This window comes from Grampus griseus (assembly GCF_964374135.1).
Source record: "Grampus griseus genome assembly, chromosome: 14".
NCBI lineage: Eukaryota > Metazoa > Chordata > Mammalia > Artiodactyla > Delphinidae > Grampus > Grampus griseus.
In genome coordinates, this window is record NC_139008.1 from 6455010 (window position 1) to 6472763 (window position 17754).

General features: G+C 45.1%; 1 protein-coding gene across 2 annotated transcripts; it reads left to right on the plus strand.

Moving 5' to 3' along the window:
- Nucleotides 1–8306: 8306 nt before the first annotated feature.
- On the plus strand, nt 8307–17440 carry ZSCAN21 (zinc finger and SCAN domain containing 21). Of its 2 annotated transcripts, XM_082670262.1 has the most exons (4): nt 8307–8444; nt 13587–14076; nt 14370–14562; nt 16216–17440. In XM_082670262.1, the coding sequence occupies exons 2-4, from the start codon at nt 13684–13686 to the stop codon at nt 17049–17051; spliced, it is 1422 nt and encodes a 473-aa protein (XP_082526388.1). In that variant the 5' UTR covers nt 8307–8444; nt 13587–13683; the 3' UTR covers nt 17052–17440. The 2 variants fall into 2 exon arrangements, with proteins under 2 accessions (XP_082526388.1, XP_082526389.1); XM_082670263.1 differs by lacking the exon at nt 8307–8444 and having other exon boundaries at nt 12337–14076.
- Nucleotides 17441–17754: the final 314 nt, after the last annotated feature.

A 17754-nucleotide genomic window follows, 5' to 3' on the forward strand; every position in this document is an offset into this window, starting at 1 on the left:
GAACTGACACAATCCTCACCCAAATGACACGTTGTAGGTAATTTCACAAGCGCTTAGGTAGCTTCTTGGCAACAATGAAAAACCATGGAATAAAGTTGCTTTTTTTTTTTTGAGGTACGTGGGCCTCTCACTGTTGTGGCCTCTCCCGTTGTGGAGCACAGGCTCTGGACGCGCAGCCTCAGCGGCCATGGCTCACCTGGACGCGCAGGCTCAGCGGCCGTGGCTCACGGGGCCAGACGCGCCGCGGCATGTGGGATCTTCCTGGACTGGGGCACGAACCCGCGTCCCCTGCATCGGCAGGCAGACTCCCAACCACTGCGCCACCAAGGAAGCCCTAAAGTTGCTTTTTAATGATCCCCCAAAACAATTTTTTCATAGGATGGAATAATTAAAATAACCTTTGGAGACTGGGATTGACATATACACACTACTATATATAAAACAGATAACTGGTAAGTACCTACCATATAGCACAGGGAACACAATGGCCTGTATGGGGAAGGAAGCTAAAAAAAAGTTGATATATGTATAACTGATTCGCTTTGCTGTACAGCAGAAACTAACAACATTGTAAATCAACTATACTCCAATAACAAAAACATACCTTTGACCACTTTATGAGACTTAAAAAATTGAACATGCTAATAGTAGGAGCAATATGTAAAGTTGATATTTTAGACCTTCAAACTGTGAACTCTAACCTAATAACCTTGTTTTTGCATAACTTACTGAAACAAAATGTGATTTTTTTCACTTTGTCTCATTTAAATAATTGATTTTTTTCCACCCTATTTAGAAACTAGAGAGAAGTGCAAAGTGTTCTGTTTTCCTCTGCTCTTCAGTTTCCTTATCCTAAAGGAATACTAACCCTTGCCTCACTTGCTTTCCAGGGCTATGGTGAGATAAACAAATTTTTTAAAAAGTAAAAGTGGCACGTGTGAAAAAGCAATGTATTTTTACTTAGGTATCACAACCAAATCTTAATTCAGTAGTACTAAACCCTATACTGTCCAACAATCTTAGCCTAGTTTCCCTGAGAGCAGAACCTGAGGTCAGGGCTCGTGTGCAGTTGATTTATTTTAGGAGATGATTTCAGAGAACAGCAGGGTAGACAGAAGCTGGAAGAAGTCCAGTGCATTATTGAACTTGGTCACTGCTGTGGACGACGGGCCCTGTGAGAGATTCTGGTCCTGAGTTTATTAACGGCTGGGTGTGGAGAGGACCAGAGACTCCAGCGTCCCCAGTGTAGACAAGAGCCCCAGGAGTCGTAAGGGTCAAGGTTACCTCCCAAGAGCATCTCAGCCTTTCACTGTGTCCAGTTCAAACCCTGGTAGCTTCCTCCTCCCTCCATTCCTGTGCCTTAGTTACAGAAAGCTGCCCGGGGAAAATCTGCAGACATGGCCCCTCCATGACCCTCGCCCCTGCTAGCCTACCCTCCTCTCTGCCGTAGTCTTGGGGCCGCTGTCCGGGTGTTCCCTGCTCCCCAAGCTCCCAGGCCCACCATGGCCTCACCTCACCCTTTCTCAGCAGACCCCCCTTGTTATGCTCTCCCAGGGGCCTCAGGCCATCTCGACGCCTCGCTGTCTGGTCCTCCCTGCTCCCTGGAGCCCCTCCCCTGCTGCCTCCGAGGGATGTGGCCTTGCTCTCGAGCGCCTCCAGCCTCCTCCTCACCCCTCGGTACCTGTTCTCCATTTAAATAAGCACAAACTTGTAGCTTTAAGGAGCAAAAGCAAATTTTTCAAATCTTTGGTTTGACTTTGACCCTTCCTTTTAGCTACCAAATTCCTCTGCCACGTGAACCAGAACTGCTGTTTTCATCTCTTCACTGCTGATATCCTCCCTCTTAAAGCCCCTGTAACTCAGTTCTTTTTTTTTTAACATTCTTTTTTTTGTGTGTTTTTATTTTTTGGCCACGTTGTACAGCATGCAGGATCTTAGTTCCCCAGGGATCTGCCCCCTGCAGTGGAAGCATGGAGTCCTAACCACTGCACCACCAAGGAATTCCCTTGTAACTCGGCTCTCATCCCAGCCTCTTAGATGGCACCATTAGAGGTCACCAGTGTTCTTGACAGAGCCCTTTCTCTCGTCTTCATTCTCCCTTACTTTTCTAGAGCACTTGACATTTCCTTGAAACCTTGTGAGTTGTTTGCATTGCACTGCCCATCAACTCCTCTCTCTCTTCCTCCTTCACCAGGTCCTGAATAATAACAACCATGAGGTTTCCCTAATCCATACATCAACTTTGTAGAGACAGTTGCCCCATTATACAGATGTGGACACTGAGGCCCGTAACGTGAAGCAGCTGATCCCATGCATGAGTGGCAGAGCTGGATTTAAAGCGAGGTGTGTCTGACTCCAACAATCAGGTTCTTTCCACTACTTCATGTCCTTTCTGAGCTCAGTTATTCTCCCACCTGCATACGCCACCTCTGTGATCCCACAACTACGTTTATGGAGCAGCCTAGCATAGTGTTTACACACGCAGGCACTGGAGCCAGTGTGCCCAGGATCAAATCCTTCATCTACCACTTACGTGCTGTGTCTTAGTTTCCTCATCAGCAAAATGGACATAGCGTTATAAGCATTAAATGAGCCGTTACATGTAAGGCAGCTACAGCAGTGCCTGACCTATGTGTTCCAGATATACTAGCTATTATTTCCTCCATGGTCCTCTCACTCTTTCCTGAATATTAATTTACCCCTCACAAAGGTCTCCCTTCTTTAAGTGAAACATGCTGGCAGTGTCCTCCATCCCATGAGTCCCTAAAAGACATTACCTTGAAATCAGGTCTTTGTGAAAATTTGGGACCCGTGACAGTCCCCGATGTTATGGACAGAATTTCACATGGCCTCTGAGTCTCTCAAACTGCACTAATCCCTACTCAATTCTTTCCCCTGCCCCAATCCTTCTTCAGCTCTTGCAATTCCAAATCCTCCGGGGAATGGTATTTCCTCTGGAGTCATGGGCATTACTGCACAGGTTTAAGAGGCCTTTCTTGTCCCAAACTATGCACATCCCTTCACCAGTAGTCACCACCACTGCCTCCAAGTCTCAGGTGTCTTTGGCACGGCCTCCACTCCAGATGCTTGAACACACACGTGCTAGCACGACTCCCCCCATCTGGATCATCTGTCATCGTGCGCCCTGCGTTTGGGTCTGGACTCCACATTTTAAAAGAGAGACAGACCAACCGCAGGATGGTAAAACCAAAACCACCTCAGATGTGCAATAAAGGGTTTTGCTTGGTGAGGAGAAAACGTATGAGAACTTGGTCTCTGCCCTCAAGCATCTAAAGGCCTGTCATGTAGAAGAGGCATTCAGTTTGTCCTGCATGCCTCCAAGAAATCAATCTAAATCCCTTTGAACAAACATTATTGTCAGGCCATGTGCTGGGTGTCAGGAATAATAAAAAAGAAAGAGGTCCAGCACTGAGTAAGGCAGATAAGTAAAGCCAGCTCTTCCCAGCTGTTACCAGGACTTTGGACAAATTAGAAAAAGGCACCCCTTCCTCAAGACACTTGCCTGCCTTGTGCTAGTGAGTTGTGATAACCGTACAACTCCTGATAAGAAGATGACTGGTGGCCCCAGGGTTCTGCAGGGCCCAAGGTGCACACCCAGAAGGAATGGCCCTAGTGGAAGACGCTGGGAGAAGGAACCTCATTGCAGAGCCAGCCAGAGCAGGTGTCTGCATCGAATCAGGTCAGGTATGACACCCAGGGGTCCTGGGCAGGAAGGGATTTTGCAAGGGGGAGGGCTGGGCCAGATGCCCTTGGTGATCTCCTTCTACTCAGAGATTATGCAATTTTTTTCTGGGTTCTTCCACCAACAACGGGGAACAAGCCGGCAACCTGCTCTTGTAAAAGCTTTGGCGGGAAACTTTACTGTCTCTTGTTAAGAAGGCAAGTGGCCCTCTCCAGAGCAGGTAGGACAACAGCAACAAAAAAGGACCTGTGATGGGCAGAGCCACATCCTAGGACAGGGCGGTGGGGAAGGGCAGTGCACTGACATTAAAACGGAGATCAGAAATAGTATGGTAGCCAAGAGTTTTGAAGATGAAAATGTCCTTACTATTGGTACAGGTAATTACAAAGCTGGTTCACTCTCATGTGATCCAAATGCTTTAAAGTTCTCAGAGCAGGTTATTATTATGCCCATTTTCCAGATAATTAAGCTGCGTCTTCAAGTCCTCCAAGGCACATTAGCAACAGCGCTCCAGCTCTAAGATATGGGGTTGTCTAACTACATCACCTTTATTCTCTTTTCATTTTCTTTAGCTGAATGAATGTCTTTGCAGCTTCCCAACAGGCTGTACAGGTGGACTCCCTCTGGGAAGAAAAGAGGGAAGTTTTCAGAGCTGTGATGGGTAAGGAGCTTGCCTTATTCTAAAAGAAACGAAGGTTTGATCACCCTCTGCTGGCCAAGCATAGTGATGGCAGCAAAAGTAAGTGATGGCGAGACTGAGCGAGGAAGATCCAGAAAGCAACCTTTTTAGAGAGAACCATGACCACCCTGCTGGAAGAGGAGGGAGGAAGCCCAGACCTGCAGTAACTAGCGTAGCTTTTCCCTTTCCAGACCTCTGCTACAAAGCGGTGTCTTTTTCTTTTTCAAACCAAATAATCTTTCAAGAGAAAAGACTTCGTTGTACAGCAGAAACTAACACAACATTGTAAAGCAATTATACTCCAGTTAAAAAAAAAAAGACAAAAGAAAACCGAGTAATGCAGAGAAAGTTAAGTGGGAGAGTATGGAGGTCATTTAAATGAGGAACCGTGGACTCTCAGAGGGTCATTATACACTTCACATTCCAAGATTCAGAAGCAACTTTCAGACAAGATCATAGAACTGTTGTAGGTGGTTTTTGGGACAGTCACACATGGTAGTTTCCAAATATTTTGAAGGGCTGACAAGAACAACTACATGCATTTTGTGAGAGAAAATGATCAATCAAGACTAGGATCAATGTGGGACTTCCTTGGCGGTCCAGTGGTTAAGACTCCGCGCTTTCACTGCCAAGGGCCTGGGCTTAATCCCTGGTTGGGAACCTAAGATTCCACAAGACTTGTGGTGCAGCCAAAAAAAAAAGACTAGGATCAATGAGTTGAAATTACAAGAAAGCAGATGTTTGCTTTTTGTTTGTTTGTTTTAATTTATTTATTTTATTTATTTTTGGCTGCGTTGGGTCTTCATTGCTGCGTGTGGGCTTTCTCTAGTTGCGGCAAGCCGGGGCTACCCTTTGTTGTGGTGCGCGGGCTTCTCATTGCAGTAGCTTCTCTCGTTGCGGAGCGCGGGCTCTAGGCGCGAGGGCTTCAGTAGGTGTGGCTCGCAGGCTCAGTGGTTGTGGTGCACAGGCTTAGTTGCTCCGCGGCATGTGGGATCCCCCCGGACCAAGGCTTGAACCCGTGTCCCCTGCATTGGCAGGCGGATTCTTAACCACTGCACCACCAGGGAATTTCCCTAGATGTTTGCTTAATCGAAAGAACTTTTAGCAAGTAGAATTCTCCAAAAGGCGGGAACTGTCCTCTAATAAACTCTCTGCCACAGAGCTTTGCATGTTAGGAGACATCACATTGTGCATCCCCAAGATGACACGTCACTTAGTCACCATTTATTGGTCTCGTCTGTATTATCATGGACCGTGTATTATTATGGACCATGTCCATAGTTATTTGTTTACATATCTGCCAAGAGCTACGTGTATTTTTCATTTTTCATTTTCTCCTTGTGCCTGAACCCAATGGCTGACACATTGTAGGTTCTTGGTTAGTGTTTGCTGAATGAATTCATTGGAAGAGTATGAGGTTCTTGTAAGTCTAAACTGTTCTGAAGAAGAAATGCAGAGCCACCAGCCACAACGGCTAACTTTTCCTTCGTCTGCTCTCTTGTGGTTTTGTCATATGGCCATGGTTATATCAATAGATGATAATGGATCATGTAAGTTAACTTATTTGACCACAGTCTGATTTGGATGGGAGCATATTGATCTTTTTAATCTGCTGAGATATAGTAAGGACACAGGATTGAATTAGAGCATCTGGATTCTACTCTCAGCTCTGCTACTAATTAGCTCACTAGTGTTCCTCGGAGCTGACCTCTTCAGGCACAGGTGGGTTTCTTCATCTGAAAACAAGAACTTAACCAGTTTTTCCCTAAGGTCTCTCTTGCCATCAGTATTTTGCAACTCTAGGCCCTTTGCTGTAGAAACAACAATGGGCTTGGAACGGGAAGGATTTCCTTTAAGCCTCAACATCACAACTTACTGGTTGCATGACTCGGCAAAGATCCTTTTGTCTAAGAGGTTGGACAGAGCGCTGCCAAGGCATCAATACATGTGTGGCTCAGAAATTCCTGGGTGGTCCAGTGGTTAGGACTCCGAGCTTTCACTGTAGAGGGCACGGGTTCAATCCTGCAAGCCTCACAGTGCGGCCAAAAAAACAAACAACAACAAAAACAACAATGAAACGTGTGGCTCATAGAACTATGCAGGTTTCTGAGGTTTCTGGTTACCCCTCAGCCTGAGTGACTCTGTTCTATCTAGCTCTTGGCCACATTGCAAAAGAGCATGTGGGATGGGAGTTGTGACTATTTTTTAGAAACAATCTGCTACACACATTTATCTTCAATTTATCAATCCTTTGAACATAATCCTGAGAATACTTACCCCTGTGAAATATTAAAATCTCTGTTTTATAGATCAGGAAACATGGGCTCAGGAAAGTAAGTAACTTCTCCAGTGTCATACAAGTGACATGTGGGAAAGTCAAGATCCACACTTGGCTCTTTCTTCAGAGTCTATATTTTTAAGCCCCTTACTGCCTCTGAGTTAGAAGAAGTCAGGATAATTGTTGTGTTTAAGGCACTAAGTTTTGGGGTAGTTTTTTATGCGGCAATAAAGAATTGAAACCAAGTGCTTAACACAGTACCGGCCCACAGTAAGTACTCAGAGGAGGTGTGTGGAGGGAGTGGTAATGGTGAATGAATGCCATTGGGGCTGGAGGTGAAGGGAAAAACTAACAGGAGTCTGGGGCAAGCTGTAGGTCATCCAGCCCCAAAATTCACTCTGCAAAACTCCTGTCCTCCCCATTCCCAGGGCTCTCCCACTTCAAAGCAGCACAAGATGATGCAGGAAGTGGCCGTTTTTGAGCAACTCTCTTAGAAAGTCCTTCCTTGTATTGAACTTTTCTTTCATTTCCATTCATTGCTTAGTTCTGTCCTCTGGGCCCCAGAAGACAAACTTCATTTTCAAGTGATGACACTTCACAAATTTGAAAACTAAGACTGCTTTGTCTCTCATTCTCCCCTTGTCCTCTCCTACCTAAGGTAAGAAAAATTCTCCAGATTCTCCTAGGTGGAATGGCATGGTGTTCAGGGCTCACACCTCCTGATGATTTCATCATTTCTGGATGATCACTGGGTTTTGAACACTCCTCTTAACGTTTGCCACCCAGAAGGGGCCCATCTTAGACGTCTGACCAGTGCGTGGGGGAATGAACGAAACAAGACTGACTGTGTGATAACTGTTGAAACTGGTCAGTTGGTACATAGGGGATTCACTGTTGATCTTTTGTATGTCTTTGAATTTTGTTTTTTAATTTAAATGATCATAGAAAACATCAGGGAAAAACGTCTCATCTCTACAAATTTATGGTGCATTCAGACACGGTATTCCGTGCGCAGGCACGTTGCTGTCCCTCAACATGTGTGCCTTTTGAGGGACCAGCCAAAAGCAAACTCAGTGAGGGCCAGATGGGGTGGGGCTGAGATCGAAAACATTGAGAATCTACAGTCCCGTAACCTGCAGTTGAGCAACAGCGGCGGGGGAAAAGGTAGGCGAGGACCTCTGTACAAAGTCCTGCAGCATCAGGAGGTTCTGGAAGGCGGCCTCAGAGACTTCTGCCCAGGAAGTTTCGAACCCGCAAAGCCCCAAGGGCACAGCTACTTCAGGTGGATGCCGCCGGGCATCTGAGTGTGATAACTGAATCTCGGGCTTCGTGGGCTAAGCGTGGGGCTCTGTCCATAAATGGGGACCGAGTTCTCACGCGGTGACCGGCCTGAGGGTCACAGGGGAACCGGCCTCTGAAGTCCACGAGGAGGACCAAGGCCGCCGCGCCGAGCCCACGCCTCCCCTTGGCCCGGGGCGTCGGGGGCGGGGTGCGAAAACCGCCAAGACTTCATCTGGTCGACCCCTCCTTGGTTAAAAAAAAGAAGGAATGGGAAAGAGGTCCCCGCCTGTTCACGTTGCGAGGCCGCCTCCACTAGTCACTTTCGCTCCTCAGCCTCCCGAGTACCCGAGACACCGAGATGCCAAAAAAGACCTCCCAACTTCCTAGAGGGGCCTCTGCGGCCCCGCACAGCTCTCCGTGGGCGGGGCTATGACGCACTTCCGGCTGCGTCGGCGGCGGTGCGCGTCGAGGTGTTCCAGCGGCCCCAGCGGATTTTACTCACGGTAAGCCTCCCGGTCCCCGGTTCGCGTGGCGGGCGGAAGCGGGAGTGTCCGCCGAAGGGTGCGGGGAGATACGGGTGGGTTAGGCAGCTGTGGCCTGTGGGGACTCCCCAGACCGGTCCTGGGAGGGTGGTGGGAGGAGCCCCCAATCCCTGCCCAGCCCCAGACGGCGGAGGCGTTTGCTCCCTTGAAAGCGTTCCCCCCCCCCCACACCGCGCACACCCCCAGGGGTTTAAAAAGGTGAAAGTTGGTTTCTTTCGTGTTCCAGAGCAGTTTTTCTCTGCGCTCCCTGAGCCGAACGGCCCGTCAGTCTGAGCGGGGCTGCTTTCTCTTTTTCCCTGGCTCTCGGTAGGCGGTCCGAATTAAAGGCTAATTGATAAGAATTCGCCCGAGGGGGTTGGGGACCTCGTGTGAGAAACTGGGCCTCAGAAGTCCTGGGTAGTATCTGTTCCAAGGGAGGGAATAGGGAGGGCTTTGTTCAGGTTAGAAAGCACGTAACAGGGATCTGCTCCAGTTTGGAAACACATTTTTAGAGGACCATTTATTTATAAATAGTTTGTCAAGAGAAAGGTGATCTGGTGAGTGAGGTACTTGGAAACTTCTTATATAAGGAGCAATTGAAAGAACTGTGAAGAAAAGAGAACTGTTTTCAGGTATTGGAAGCCTACAACGGAGAAAGTAAGTTTTGGTCTAGGACCAAACTAGGATCAGTGAAGAAAGAAGATAAAAAGTGATGCAGAATTTGGCGCAGTTTAAAGAAAACCTGTAACAATTAGAACTGTCCAGCAGTAGAAATCTGTGCCTCATGAATTATCAAGTTTGCCTGCGTAGGAGTTTTCGGGTACAGAATGAGTATGTCAGAAGCATTCTAACATTAATTGGTAAGTCGTGTTAAATTGTTAGACTGTAATAATTTGGTTTATTTATGCCTCATCTTGTTCTAGAATGGATTTGGGGCACTTTGATAAGGGCATATAAGCTTTGGGAAATCGGCATAAAAGAGGGGGAAAAAACCTCGGAACAGAACAAAGGCCTCTGCTTGTAGTAGACCGTGAACTTTTCCTTGATGGGCCTCTCGTGCTAAACATTCTAGCGAGCTTAAAATAGTTCACTGTGGATGAAGACAGTGTGAGTAATGAAGCCTCTGTTTTCTATTCACATGCTTTTTTATTTTATAAGCACCTTATTAAAAATTCGAAAGCTAAGACCTTGAGGGCATCCCTAAATGAACCTTTAGACAAACTCTGCATGACCAGTGTGGTCATGACCAATACTGGCTTTGCTAGAGGCAGACAAGAGACAAGGAGATCTGAGAGGCAACAGGGGCTGAAATCTTTGAGACCTTGTTGGCCTTGTGATGATTTTGGCTTTTAATCTGTATGACACACAAAGCCTTGAAAGGTGTGAGCAGAGGAATGATGTGATCTGAGTTGTATTTAACAGGCAACAGATGATGGACTGGTGGGACACAAGTGCTGGAGGTAGCGAACTCTGAATCTCTTAGTTGTAGAGATTTGCTCATGAGTTGTGTGCATTCTGTGAAGGAGGAATTGGGTCCCCAGGTTTTTTTGGTCCGGAAAAAATGGTGGAGTTGCCATTAACTAAGATGAGCAGCTTTGGGTGAAAGATGGGAAGTACAGTTTCAGGCGTGTTAAACTTGAGATGCCACTGGACATGCTGGTGGCAACGTCAAGTGGGTAGTTTGTTATGTGAGTCTGGAGTTCAGAAGAGAGGTCCAGGCTGCAGATAAATTGGCGGCTGTTGAGTATATAGATGGTACTTAAAGCCACGTGACTGGATGAACTCTCCAAAGAGAGTGAGTACAGTTAGGAAGAAGGCTTCAAGCACCCAGCCCTCCACTTGTCTGTGGCCTTGCTGAGGCATGAATTTGAATTGTGGGCACTGCAAAACTGGTGTGCTAGAATAAACCACTGAGCTATTGAGCCAGCCCAGCCAGTTGCCCAGCAGCAACATCTAGGGAAACTTTCTTCTTTAATTATGACTGTGTATGTGTTTTGCAAAGGCGATTGTGTGATATAGTGGCATCTGTGAGTTTGAACTCGCCAACTTCTGGGAACAGATCCCATGTGAACATGATACAGGACACTCACTGTTTAATGCCTCCTGTGCTGGGTTATAACTCCTAGTGTCTTGCAGAGTTTCCCAGGCTGGATCCCAGAAGCTGAGCAGTCTTTCCTGTTCTTGGGGTGCCCTCCTCTGAAGAGAGTGGGAAATTTTGTAACCAGTTATGTTACAAAGTTATTCCAACACTTAGGAGGTCCACTTGAAAGGATTTCTAAGGAATGCTCCCAGCGCTACTACATCTATATTTAGGTTATTTTAGCCTTTGGTGCTAATGCCTTTATTTTAAGAGACTAGATGACAGTGCTTCCCACCCCCCCACCCCCCGCTCAGTTTTCAAGTAATTCTGAACTTGGGAGCTTTCAGTAGTGTACTGGGTGCAGAGGATAGCATAAACGAGTGTTCAGTGCTGATGCTGGTCCACTGTGTTGGAATACCTGTTGGCACCTCATAGGATGCTTCAGAATTTGGGTACAGTAGAGGGGAGTCCCAGCTAGCATCCCAAGAGTTCTGAACTAATTAGCAGCTGATAATTATTGACTTTCTCGTAAAAGCAAGGTTACGTATTGAGGTTTTATTCCTAGAACCCCACTTCCTATATTTTTTTAATTACCAAAATTGATTACAAAAATAAAGGGGAAGAGTCATATAAAATACATGTTTTTAATACATATTTACTAAATGTGTGAAACTAAACATCTGATATAAAAGCTGTAACATAAATGTACCTTTTTTGGAAGGTCCTGCATGGGCTGGAATTGCTGCTTGTTTGTTTTTCTGGGTTTCTTTTTTTGAAGGGCATGGAATTTGGGCATTAGAAGTAAAATCTATTTTATTTATTAAAAACTGCTTATGATTCCTTTGGAGATTTTATGATTTTCTGGCTACAAAAGTAATAATACCCATTATAGAAAATGTAGGAAATAAAAAAAAGACTTTAAAAAATTGAAATCATTCGTAATTCTGTAACCCAGAAATATCACTGTTTGTGTTTTTATCTTTTTCCTTCATTGTGATTGTGTGTATATTATGAGTGTGTGTGCAAGATGATATTTCAAGTGCTCTCAAGCCAGATCCATGGAGATTGACACGCATGTTAGAAATTAGCATACTCAACTTTTTAAATGCCTTAGCTTTAGATTATCTGCAACTCCTGTTCCCTCGTCTTCAGCTTTTATAAGCCATTTATACATCCTTTTTATGTTCTCTACCATTGTTATCAATATAATTTCATGTAATGAACACCCACATAGATTTTTTACGTGTTTGGCTCTTTCTTGAGACTGCTGGAGTTTTCTTGGTCTAGATTATTCAAATTCAGTATGGGAACACCTATGTGACAGGAAAGGTGCTGCTTAGAGTTTGAAAACATGCTCATCAGGAAGGCCAGTCACAAGTGTGTAAGATTAATTAACTTACGTAGTTTTCTTTCAGAGTACTATATTTAATGTATGCCAAGAATGATAGACTGATTCTGTTGTCTGTTTACTCACTTCTTTTCCATCTCCCCCACAACTTGAAAGCTGTGTGAGTAGGCGTGTATCTGTTTTAGGCATCCCTGCAGTCCTAGCATCGAGCCCATGGCAGGTATTCAGCAAATGTTGAGTGAGTGGATTTCACTTTTTTGGCATATGAAGAAAATGGAAGTAATTATATTTACTATAGATGTTTTCAGTATTCTAATGTATCAGCTGACAGATATATATAATATTTAAAATTTAAAAGAAAAAATACTCTTAAACATCTTTTGTATTGTCTATTGTGGTTTAATTTTTCCCTTCAGTTTCCTCTCAGCAGTATGTGTCTCATCAAAAGAAATACCTCTGAAAGAACGTAGGTTACTTTTAGTCTAATCTCTTGTCATTCCACTGGTCTTTCTGTGAAAGCTAAACATAAATGGCATTTTAAAACAAGCGTATGCCCTGCTTAAAATGGGTCAAGTGAAGCTCAAATTATATCACTAACTATGCTCAATCATTTAAAAATATGCTAATTAATTCCAGGCTTCTAACATGATTCCTGGTTATGCTAACTAGCCTGTCATTTGACTAGTAAATTTTTAATGCTGAAGCTAAAAGTTGTAGGTTTAGACAGACTTCATTTGGCCAGTAGATGGTCTGTTGAGATCTCAGGAATTGTAAGATTCTGAAACAATTTTTGGAGCAAAGTTAATTTAAATTTAGTTTTAAGCTTACACCACAGTGCTTTTTTTTTTTTTCCCAAATCGAGGTATAGTTGACGTGCAATATTATGTAAGTTACAAGTGTACAACATAGTGATTCACAATTTTTAAAGATTATACTCCACTTATAGTTATTATAAAATATTGGCTATATTCCCTCTGCTGTACAGTATATCCGTGTAGCTTATTTCTTTTATACATAGTGGATTGTACCTCTTAATTTCCAGCCCTATATCGCCCCTCCCCCATTCTCTCACCCCACTGGTAACCACTGGTTTGTTCTCTGTATCTGTGAGTCTGTTTCTTTTTTATTATATTCACTAGTTTTTTTTTTTTAGGTTTTGCATATAAGTGACAATATACAGTATTTGTCTTTCTCTTTCTGACTTTTCACTAAACATAATATTCTCCAAGTCCATCCATGTTGTCGCAGATGGCAAAATTTCACTCTTTTTTATGGCTGACTAGTATACCATTTTGTGTGTGTGTGTGTGTGTACACGTACACACCCCACATCTTCTTTATCTGTTTATCTGTTGATGGACACTTAGATTGCTTTCATATTTTGGTAATTGTAAATAATGCTGCTATGAACATTGGGGTGCATGTATATTTTTGAATTAGTGTTTTCGTTTTCTTCAGACATATATGCAGGAGCGGGGTTGAGCCACAGTGCACTTTTTCAGAGAGTGGAGGCAAAGTCAAATCAAAATAGGATATCCTGAGCTGACTCCAGAAAGACATTTGACAGTCATTGTTATATGGTAGTTTTACGATGGCCATAATTTCCACAATTTCCTGTGCTAAAGGTGTGGCTATAAAGACCAAAAAGCATACGTACTTTTTCTTTTGGTAATTTTATGGTAACCATATTTTCATAGGTTTAACGTGTAGCCCTAAAGAACCAGAAACCCAAAGGAACCAGTACTCCTGCTACACAGAGCCCCATTTTAGTGACACTGTTTCTGGAGTACCTATATGATGACCAAGGTACTGGGCATGGCCACAGTTCTGGGCCCTAGAACTCCACAAGAGCAGGGGCCTGTGATTGTGAAGGTCGAGGAGGAGGAGAAAGGGAAGCGCCTTCCCAGCTTGGAGACATTCCGCCAGCGCTTCAGGCAGTTTGGGTACCATGACACCCCTGGCCCTCGGGAGGCCCTCAGCCAGCTCCGGGTGCTCTGCTGTGAGTGGCTGCGGCCTGAGATTCACACCAAGGAGCAGATCCTGGAGCTGCTGGTGCTGGAGCAGTTCCTGACCATCCTGCCCCAGGAGCTCCAGGCCTGGGTGCAGGAGCACTGCCCGGAGAGCGCTGAAGAGGCCGTCACTCTCCTGGAAGATCTGGAGCGAGAGCTGGATGAGCCAGCACAGCAGGTAGGCTGGGGAGACCTTTTACTCTGTGAGGTCGGAAGCGTAGCAGTCCAGGCAGGAGCGGGTTTGTTCACACACTGAGAATAACTGAATGGACCTTCCGCTGAGTTAGACCATGTTTCCTCCTATTTTTCTTCTGCTGTCCTATATGGAATTAGGGAATTACCCTTGGGAGTTGAATGGGATGGATGCTTTTCTCTTTCCTAGAGGTTCTACATAGCTGTCCTGAGGTTTTCTTTTGTTCTGGTTCTTAAAGTGAGCTGTGCACAGACCCAGCCATTCCTAATTGTCTCTAGGCCTCACCGCCTCCCAGTGAACAGAAACAGTGGTGGGAGAAGATGGCATCCTCAGGAACAGTGGAGGAATCCCTGAGCAGCCCGCAGCCACGGTCTGTGGAGACCAGTTACAAATACGAGTCTTGGGGGCCCCTCTACATCCAAGAGACTGGTGAAGAGGAGGACTTCACTCCAGAGCTGAGAAAGATTCAAGGTAGGACCATCTGTCAGGCCCCCACTCGGTGCCCGGGCCTTTGTGGTTGAAGAAACACTCGTCCTAATTCCTGGTTGTGAGGTGGCCCCCCTAGGCTGACTCAACTGGTCTGGCTGACAAGGCAGAATGAGTTCCTTTCCTCCCTCAGGTGTGTCTCAGTCAGTCCTGGCGTGGGAACAGATGACACGCTCGTAAAGGGAGAGTTGAAGTGAGTTTAGTAAGGGGACTGTTCATGGAAGCGAGGACAGCTTGAATGAATCAGTAAGAGGTGGTGCTGGTTCATTTGTTAATGACTTAGTGAACCTGCTGTGATCAGTTCGGGATTATGCAGAAATGGTCCTGGTAATTTCTTTTTCAACTTATGCCTCATTAAGCTATTTAAAATGTTTAACTTTTCTTAAGCTATTTACTTCCCACACATAGTTCATGGCAACTTGAAGGGAGATCTGTACGTGTAGCCAAGTGACTGCTCATCATAGGGACTGAAAGGGATTTTAGCTGCTGCTTCAGTCAGCAGTGGACAGTGAGGAGGGGGTGAGCCTAGAAGCAGCTGGTAGCAGAGGAGGGAAATAGATGGTGGGTGGAGAGAGAGACAGGGACGAGGAGAAAGTGGCTTAGAGGAAAGTACCTTGTTGACTGAGGCTTCTGGACTTGCGGAGGGATGACAGTTCTCAAAGGGAGCCCATTTTTCAGTGTGAATTTCTCTTACTCCCCTTTTCTGTGTATGTGGATGGTTAGGTGGATTTTTTTTTTTTTTTTTTTTTTTTTTTTTTGCGGTACACGGGCCTCTCACTGTTGTGGCCTCTCCCGTTGCTGAGCACAGGCTCCGGACGCACAGGCTCAGCGGCCATGGCTCACGGGCCCAGCCGCTCCGTGGCATGTGGGATCTTCCCAGACCGGGGCACGAACCCGTGTCGCCTGCATCGGCAGGCGGACTCTCAACCACTGCGCCACCAGGGAAGCCCTAGGTGGACTTTTAAGAGGTGCGACTGCCTCGTGAAGTGCTCTAAAAAAGCTAAACTGCTTCAGTCTGATTTTGACAGTTACTTTATAACTAAGAGAATGATAAGACATCGCCAATGTAGGTGAAATGATGAGAATTAAACCCTCATGGGAGTTAAGTACTGTCATTCAAATTAGTAAGGATCTGGGACTAGAATGATTATAAGTGGACCAAACGTTCTCTTTTATTGCTTTTATATTCAGCTTTTGTGAGAATAAGGATTTTGTGAGTTTGCCACTAGCCTCTTCTCCCTTAATTATCCTTTTTATTTTCCTTTATCAACTTTGACCCTTCCACAGTCTTTCTTTCTTGTTTCTTTCTACCTGAGCATCACCCATCTCCTTTGCTGCTGTCTCAGTATGCTTGGTTTTGCCTAATTGCCCTCTATACCCGAAGTCTCCTGGCAGAGAACACCATGTACTTCTCATACCATGATAGCTTCTGGCAGGGGACTTGCATGAAAGTTTGGCATCGTAAACTAGATCTGATAATGACTTATTTGTATTAGTGTGATACTGTAACTTCATAGAGCAATATTTGGTTACCCCTTAGAATCCATCAGTGTCACCTGGTGATTCTATTTCTCATTTAACAGTTTCTTCTCAGGACAGGAAACAACTGACATGTCCTTATTCTACTTACTGTTTCAGATCGTAAGTCGAACACCCAGAATGAGGAATCAACAGATAAGCAGGAAAGTTCTGAAGAATTTCACGCAGAAGGATTCAGAAGGGATTCTATTCCCATGATTATTGCCAACAAATGTGAGGCCAGGTTAGAAAGGCAGTGGGTTAACCTGGAAAAGGGAAGAGGAACAAAAATTCCTCTCCAAGACAAAGGTCCCTCAAAAGGTAGAGAAGTAATGACTAAACCTGCCCCAGCAGAGAGACGTTACATATGTGCTGAGTGTGGGAAAGCCTTTAGTAATAGCTCAAATCTCACTAAACACCGGAGAACACACACTGGGGAGAAACCATATGTGTGCACCAAATGTGGGAAAGCTTTCAGCCACAGCTCCAACCTGACCCTTCACTACAGAACACACTTGGTGGACCGGCCCTATGACTGTAAGTGTGGAAAAGCCTTCGGTCAGAGCTCGGACCTCCTTAAACATCAGCGAATGCACACTGAAGAGGCTCCTTACCAGTGTAAAGATTGCGGCAAAGCCTTCAGCGGGAAAGGCAGCCTCATTCGACACTATCGAATACACACTGGGGAGAAGCCGTATCAGTGTAACGAGTGTGGGAAGAGCTTTAGTCAGCACGCGGGTCTTAGTTCTCACCAGAGACTCCACACTGGAGAGAAGCCGTATAAATGTAAGGAGTGTGGGAAAGCCTTCAACCACAGCTCCAATTTTAATAAACACCATAGAATCCATACCGGGGAAAAGCCCTATTGGTGTAATAATTGTGGGAAAACCTTCTGTAGTAAGTCCAATCTTTCCAAACATCAGAGAGTCCACACTGCAGAGGGAGAAGGGCCTTAACTGTCAGGTATGCTCTCTTGATGGTTTTTGTTTTTTTAACTTCAGAACGTGAATGCTAGGGAGAAAGCCCAGTAATTGCAATGTAAACTCGGGGGTAGATTTCGTTTCACTCGACGTCGAGGGGACAGTGAGAGCTCAGGCGGGGACACGGCGGGTTCCTCACCTTGCCCGCTGGCTGCAGCAGGGTCCCCTCACCGCACTTCAAGTCCCATAAACCATGCGGACATTGCCTTTTGTATAGTTAAAGTGCTGTGTATCTGGTATAATTAAGAAGGAAACATTAAAACTGTTTAACTGTTTTAACATATATTCAAGAATTATGATTTGTAAAGAAATGAGCCATGTTGAACACAGTTTAATCCGATTCAGAATAAACTTAAAACATCTTGTGATGCCTCAGGACTATTTTATTAAAAAATTGTATGTTAGTTATTCAACACTATTCTAGAGAGGAAACTTCCTACTGGTTTTGCTTTTGGAAAATTTGGATTTGGGGTAAATAGAACTTTCAGTGATTGTGAGTGTGTGTGTGAGGAAATTGCAGCAGGGTGTGCAGGGTAGCTGCAGCTTAGTCTTCATCGTGCTTTTCCTGCATACAGAACACGTTTTTCCAGCATTTGGGAACATTTTGTCAGCCTCATGCTTTTGGGGCATGTATACTCGTGTCTCTGCCGAAGTCTGTGAAAATCTGACTCCTTGAGAA